The 8,103-nt window shown below is 31.1% G+C and overlaps 1 protein-coding gene across 1 annotated transcript; it reads left to right on the plus strand.

The window, feature by feature from the left end:
* The first annotated feature begins 1,292 nt into the window (after positions 1-1,292).
* Positions 1,293-2,897, plus strand: LOC118041939 (UPF0481 protein At3g47200-like). Its single transcript, XM_073404430.1, has one exon. It carries the CDS (start codon positions 1,293-1,295, stop codon positions 2,895-2,897), a length of 1,605 nt encoding a protein of 534 aa, XP_073260531.1.
* The last annotated feature ends 5,206 nt before the right edge of the window (positions 2,898-8,103 follow it).

An 8,103-nucleotide genomic window follows, 5' to 3' on the forward strand; every position in this document is an offset into this window, starting at 1 on the left:
CTCCTTTCTTTGTTAATTATTGAGTTTTAAAGTTGGTTTAGTTTGCAAGGGAATAAAGAAGAAAATAATTTTTATCTCATATTAAAAACATATTTTTAAAAAATATTTTTAAGTGTGAATTTTTATTATATAGTAAATTAAGTAAAAATTATAGTGGGTAAGCTTCTTTAGTGTGCCTTCTAATACTATTATATAAATATTTATAATATAAAATAGAAGATACTTGACACTTGAAGTTTAATTTGTAGTGAGATTAATTCTTTAATAGGTTATTTTTTTAATTAATTTTAATATTTATGAATGTTCGGATAAAATTAAATAATAGTTATTGAGTTTAATTCAAAATATAATTTTATTATTAATAGTCATATAATTTTATTAAAATATTTTAAATCTATATAAACTTGTCATTACATAAAAGAGATAAATAAAAAAAATATTTTTTTTCCCTTTTTTTTGTTTTTATTCTTTTAGTGTTTTAAAGATGTTGTCTCAGTGTGAAAATATGTGAATAAACATTAACCAGCTAGTGTGCTTTCTAGTACTATTATATAAATATTCATAATATAAAATAGAAGATACTTGATACTTGATACTTGAAGTTTTAATTTGTAGTGAGATTAATTAGGTTATTTTTTTAATTAATTTTCATATTTGTAAATGTTGGATAAAATTAAATAATAGTTATTCAGTTTAATTCAAAATATAACTGTATTATTAATAGTCATATAATTTCATTAAAATATTTTAAATCTATATAAACTTGTCATTACATAAAAGAGATAAATAAAAAAAGTTTTTTTTTCCTTTTGATTTTTATTTATTATTCTTTTAGAGTTTTAAAAATGTTGTCTCTGTGTGAAAATAAATAAAACAATGTTTTTTACCTATTTAGTTTCTATTTGTTTCCATATCCAAAATATTGCCAACACAAACACCCTAAACATTAACCAGCTAGGGAGGTGCACTTTATGGTGAGAATATGTGAATAACATAACAGAAGTAGTTCAATAGTATGAATTAATTTCCCTTGTTAACAAAAATAAAATCTTTTACGAATTTAAAGATCTTTTACACTTTTTTTTTTATCCTAATTAAATTTTGGTGAACTAATCCATTATCTTGTCAGATAAATCACTTAGTTTCATTGGAAACTAACAGCAAATATTAGCATTGTGTTATGCTGCATAAGCAAAAAAATTCAAACGCGTGGAAATATTTTTGTGAAATAGATTCTATTGTTAGTACGTAACTGTTGTTTATTTATGTTCCTGGACAGCAAAATTTGATAGATGGGAGAGATTCGTTCACCATACTTTTCTATTGATCAAGAACACCTCGAAGATAATGCTGAAATTCGTTCACCATATTTCTCAAGTGGTGGAGACTACCTTGGAGTTAATGCTGAAATTCGTTCTCCATATTTCTCAAGTGGTGGAGATTACCATGGAGATAATGCCGGAATTCATTCCTCGTATTTTTCAGCTGCAGACTACCATGGAGAAGATGCTGAAATTCCTTCCGGAACATTCTTTCACCAAGATAATATTGTTGAGAATCCATACAATCAAGAACACCAGTATATTTTTCAAAACACGTACAACGCAGAAAAGGTCAGTCAACAGTCAAAAGGTGAAGAACTGTACTCGGATCTTGAAGCTGGAGCTGTACCTAAAATCGGGAAATATTGTATCTACAGAGTTCATGATGCAGTTCGCAAATCAAATGAAGCCATCTATACTCCTCAAGAAGTTTCTATAGGTCCTATTCACCATGGCAAGACGAATTTGCAGCCCATGAATACGCAAAAGCGGATTTATTTGAAAGCATTCTGTAACAGGGTGGTAGGGGAAACAAAGGATCAGCGTGTGAAGCTCCTGGATGAAATTTGGGACATCATTAAAAACGCAGAGGAGAAAATCCGCCGATGTTATGAAGATGGTTCTCATAAAGTTGACGATAGTGATCGGTTTGTGAAAATGGTGTTGTTGGATGCTGTTTTCATCTTGGAGTACTTGTTGAGGAATAAAGATTCTAAAAAATATGAAGATGATTCCTTATTGAGTAGAAGCGGGTTAAGGTTCCTGATTCGACGAGACTTGTTGCTGCTCGAGAATCAGTTGCCATTCTTCATTCTTGAGAAATTACATGGCCATCTTCTCGAAGACGGCGAAGGAGAATATACTTCTTTTCGAGATCTTGCCTACGAGTACTTAAATAGGTACAATGCGAGTGTAAACAAGCCGAGCGTCGACAACAAGGAGATATTACATTTCACCGATTTGGTCAGATCTTCATTATCCATCAAAAGCCATCCAGAAAGGAGGAGTGACGAACCGATTATAAATCCTTATAGCGCAACCAAGCTGCATGAGGCAGCGATTAATTTTAAGAAATCTCGAAATGATCAATGCTTAGTTGACGTAACATTTACTTCTACAAAAGGTGAGTTACGCATACCAGGTCTTCAGATAGACCACCACACTGAATATCTCTTCAGCAATCTCATTGCCTTGGAGCGGTGTCATTATAAAGGAGAAGAGTACATCAGCCATTACGTTAAGCTACTTGAAACTCTTGTTGCCACACCCAAAGATGCGGCTCTCCTCATTAAAAATAAAATCATTGACACAAAAAGAGATGGTGCTTCAGTGAAGCATCTGATTGACAAGCTTTCCGCAGAAACTTTTGAAGTATATTCCAGTTATAATAGCCTCTGCAAGCAGCTGGATCAACACTACCAGAAATCCTGGTTGAAAAATAGCGCATACTTTAGAGAGGTATATTTTGGAAACCTTTGGAGAAGTACTGCAACTGTTAGTGCAACTGTCTTGCTCCTCTCCACTCTTGTACAGACAATTTGTTCAGTCCTTTCCTTGACAAGGGGACCAAGTTAGCCCCAATCCGGTGTCATTTTATTTCTCTCATTGTTGACTTTCGTTGTATTGTTTGTGTACTATCCGTTTCCTTTGCAGTTTTTCATTGTACTTCAACTCATGGGCTTTCTTTGTATTTAGTATTCATGACTTTGTAATGGATGCTGTCTTCACTATCAAGTTCATCCTGCAGAATTCAACAAATCTCCATCGTAAAGAGTAAAAAATTATCTTAGGAAAGCAAAAATTGATAGTGAAGATTATCTTAGGACTTGATACTACTCGAAAATCAACTACCTTACTTAATTGTTGAGAAACAGTATGACAAGAGATATTACCCTACATTTCTTCAGCTTATCTATAACTACCCTGCAGTGGAGGCAAAACCTCATCCAAGGGAAGTAAGACATTTCATTGATTTGGTAAGGTGTTCTATGTTGATTGAGAAACAGTATGATGATGATGATGATGATCAATAGTGTAAAAGAAAAATCCAACTGTTTTTAGCAGAATTCAAGGCTGGCTTTCTATGGTTGCACCTGTTCTCATAGTACTAGGCATTCAAATCAACACAAAAATCATGATAACAAGTGAAAAATTCACTAATTTGCTCGCAGAACAATAATAATTGTTTTCAAAAGTATTTTTATTTTAAAATATATAAAAATAATTTTTAATATCAACAGTTAAATAATATTTTTCCTTACTTTTTTATTTAGATCATTGAGAATGTCAAAAAATGTTCGTAAGAGTTAGAAAGATTTGGATTTTAAAAGGGAAAAAAAATGCATCTCTTAGATCAATGTCTTCATTCCCTTTTTATGTTTTTTTTTTTTTGACAAAAGAATTTAATTAACAATGTTCTTTTTGAATCTTTATTACAAAGAACATTGTTAATTAAATTCTTTTGTCAAAAAAAAAAAAAACATAAAAAGGGAATGAAGACATTGATCTAAGAGATGCATTTTTTTTCCCTTTTAAAATCCAAATCTTTCTAACTCTTACGAATATTGATTTTAATTATTAGATGATTAAATAAAAATTAGTTTTTGAAATTACCCCCGCAACATGATGCTGGCGGAAAAGCTATGTACGTTACTCTCTCTCTCTGTTTCGTCCTTTGACAGCTTGTTCATTCCAGCAAAGAAACAACAGTGGGTGTGCTGGGGATGGGACTTGGGATTTTGGTGAACGATGATAATCAGATGTGGGGCCATTTTATTATAAATATTATCTGAGCATCCTATGGCATAGCCCATTGTAATGAAGTGACTAGTGGCACGTGGGTGGGCCTTCAAGTCTAGAATTGAGTTCTTGGACTTTATTTATTTATTATTATTATTATTTTATGTTTTAAAGGGTTGGACATCATTTTTTCTTTAAAATATACGTGAGCAATGCGTCACCTGCTGAGGCAAGTTCTAACCATTATTGTGGTGGTGACTGGAAAATCAGGTTAGTATTTTATTTTTTCTTGATAAATTCAATTTTTAAGCCATTTGAATTCAAAACATCTCATAAACATCCTTGGAACACCTAAAAATTAATTTATCAACCAAAAACACTCCAAAAATATCCAAAAATCCAATTAAAATAATTAAATGAATTTTTATGAATACTGATTTTAAGAGTCTGAATTAAAGATTCAAGAAAGACAACAAACTTCATTAATCTCTAAGCCAATTTCTTAGGATCTTGTGCTCCTCAAGTTTACACGTGTTGATTTCTCAATCATAATTATTTTTATATAACGACATATCTATATCTAATTAGTTTTGTTTAAAATTATGTCATATTCGAGTGTCTCAACTTAATGCAAATACAATTATTGCTTTTAGACATGCACAAGTATAAAAAATGCAGTGTTTAGTTCAACAAATCCAACGGCCAGCGAATTTCAGTAGAAAAAAACAAGAAAGAAAATACAAAATACAATTATGGCTGCACCTTTCCTGGACATGAAATTAGAGAAAGATAAGTAGAAATTGTATAATAATGCTGGACACAAACTCGGCTTGGTTTATGATTGTGTTTGGTAATTTATTATGATTTGTTTTTAATTAAAAAATATATTAAAATAATTTTTTTATTTTTTAATTAATAAATTAAAATCATAAAAATACATCAATTTAATTTTTTTTAAATAAAAAAAATTTAAAAATTACTTTGCAAGGAAAAAAGTTACGAGCACTAAGATTCGAAATTTAGCCACTTGAATTCTGGGTTTATTTTTGTACACGGTGAAAATTATAGTTTTAAAAAGCATAAAAATAATATTTTTTTAGCATGAAATAGAAATAAATACATAGAAAAACAAGCACCGGCCGCGAGACAAACCATTATAGCAGGAGAGAGTAGAGAGCACTGCCGCAATAAATATACTTGTGCTGGGATTGTTGAACGAACCATTAAAAGCCAACTCTACCAGTAAACCTAACCACATACGGATTTTTATTTTATCACCTCAATGATAAATACAATTTAGATATTTATGATTTCTTTTTGGCTAAACAGCTTAAACCTCTGGGAATATTAACCCATTTAATTAAAATCAGATTCTTTTATCAAATATTATATGTTCATTCATTAAAAGACTCTAATGTGTGAAAGTCACTTGTAAATTGTTCTAAACCTTTTATTTATGATTTATTTTTAAATATTTATTTTGAGTATACAAACAAATAAAATATCAATAGTGGTTGATTCAAATAATTTAGTGCTTGTTTATTTTAAATAAGGTTTTGAGTTCAAGTCTCGTATAGTATATCATTGCTGGGAGAACCTTTTCTTTTTGTGGACTAATCTGGCTTAATAAAATTAATCAGGGTTTAATGAATTTCCGGATTCTAGGATTTAGATTTAAAAAAAATGATAATTGAACTATTTTTCTAATTTATTTCTCACCATCTAATTAAAATAAAAACAGCAACAAAAAGCGCCAGTAATTTCAGAACTAGCCACGCAAACTTGATTAAATTAGATTTCATTAAATCAGGCATCAATTGGCATTGCAATCATCCAACCAAAAACGCCAATAATTTCTTTCATTCGTCCCTCTCGGTCAAGGCAGCCCCCTGTAGCACAGTCAAAAGGTAGCTTTTTTATGCTCCACAAAAAACCTTCATCCGAATCATCCTTATCCTGTTCTTTTTACTTTCCCTGCATAACCTCTTCCCATCTGGACCCATGCTAGCTTGACTAAAGAAAAGAGTTGTCCATGAATAATTAGTGAGGTGAAATGCATGTTTTTCGAACCAAGCACCACTGACCTCGAGATATTTAGTCTGCTGGTCACTTGAGTCCACTAAAATTTTTGAATTTTATGATAACACGGTTTCAATTGTGTTTCCAGACAGTTCCTTTAGTATTTTTATCTCGCAGTCACAATTTTAGTTTTGTTGTGAAAAATCATGGTCTCTCAAGTTTTTATTCATTCAAGTTATACTGTTTTTGTCCTACATGTTATCACGCGTCGACCGAGTAATCAGAGATTGTTTTGAGGTTAAATGATAGGTTGATTTCACATCATAAAATTCTTAGTTATTGTTAATAACAATATTTAAAAAACAAGATTAAAATTGATATCGATAAGAATCAATTACCTTTCCCCATCAGCATTGCTCAAGATATGCATAAATTTACATTTTAGTCCCTCAAGATTTTAATTATTTATACTTGGTCCCTTCTATTTCTGGATTTGCTATAACTGGGGATTTGCTATAACTGGATTGTGTGGATAGATTTACAGGGATAATTATGGGCCAATAAAAAATAGCTAAGTGCAAGAAAAGTTCTAAATTGAACAGAATAAATGACTTAGAGTTTATTTGGCAATGTGGTTGTAGTTACTTTTCAAATAATTTTTTGTATTAAAATACATGCTAATGATTCTTTTAATTTTTTAAAAATTAATTTTGAAATCAGCACATTAAAATAATTTAAAAATACTAAAAACATATTAATTTGAAATTAATAAAAATATAAAAAAAAATTTAATTTTTTCAAAAGTACTTTTAATATATAAAAATAAACAATCCCTTAATAAAAAGTCTCTTTAACTTTCAATTCGAACATTAAATTATGCTTGGATTTTACCTATAGGTTCCAAAAACTAGTTTTATAGGGGCTGTAACTAGTCTAGATTCAGAAGGATTCCAAAGTAGACTTATAAGGTTTTGTTTGGATCAGAGAAACAAGCTATTTTAAAAAAAATTAATTTTAAATTAATTTTTTTTTGGTATGTTTATGATATTCGGTGAAATTCTTTGTTATTTGTACTTTTTTTTTTTTTTTTTACAGTAACCCTATTCGACAAAATCGTATCAACGGTGCGTGAATTGATACCAGAGTTGCGTCACCGTGGATGCGTCGCCGTGGGTCAACACGCTGTACCCCCAAGGTCCGATAGCTGTATAAAAGAGTGCTATCACCTTACTAAAGAGCATCACAAAACACACACACACAGAGGGAGGGAGAGAGAGGGAGAGAGAGACTGCATTCAACGTATGATCAGTATAGCTTCGAGGAAATCTAGAGCCTCCTGCTTCTCAGGTTAAGGTACTTGGGTTCTTCATGCACTAGTTTTTTCTCCTGTTCATACTCCCTTGTTTCATTATTTTTGTTCCAACAACTGACAACGTTTAAAGCTCCCAAATCATTGAAGGTTTCTTAATTTCAGTGTTACAAAGCTCACATAGTATGCATTAACAATAAACCTTCGATCACCTTTGTACCCTGAAATGGTCAGGGTTTTCGCCTTCCCCCCACTTACTTTGCAAGGGATGAAGTTCGGTTATAGCTTTTTATTTTTTATTACTCCATGTATTCCTATTAAAGTTTGGTTGCAGTTCTTTTTTTCTAGATCAAAACACCAAGTTCTATAATACTAGGCTGCTACCTGCTTGTTTGTTTTAGTACCTTCTCCTTCTTCTAGCTAACTAGGGGCAGCTACATGATGCTTGAGGAAGAACTATTGGCTGTACATATACAATATCTAATTTGGAACATTATGCTATACAAACCCTGAACCGTGTATTTTACTAGAAAATCTAATTTGGCTGGTTTGGTTAGTAGAAGAAACCGAGCAAGCAACTAGTTGCTCCAAACGATCCACTGTGATAAAAAGTTTGAGATGTCATGAAAGTCAGACTCCTGATAAATTTGATGTTTTGCATAGTATTGACTTATAGGTGATCAATAAATGAACTCTTATATAAAATATACGACA

This window comes from Populus alba, chromosome 14 (genome assembly GCF_005239225.2).
Source record: "Populus alba chromosome 14, ASM523922v2, whole genome shotgun sequence".
Classification (NCBI taxonomy): Eukaryota; Viridiplantae; Streptophyta; class Magnoliopsida; order Malpighiales; family Salicaceae; genus Populus; species Populus alba.

Bases quoted from the DNA above. Each gene is read 5' to 3' on its own strand.
- LOC118041939 (XM_073404430.1), top strand. From the start codon at position 1,293: ATGGGAGAGATTCGTTCACCATACTTTTCTATTGATCAAGAACACCTC.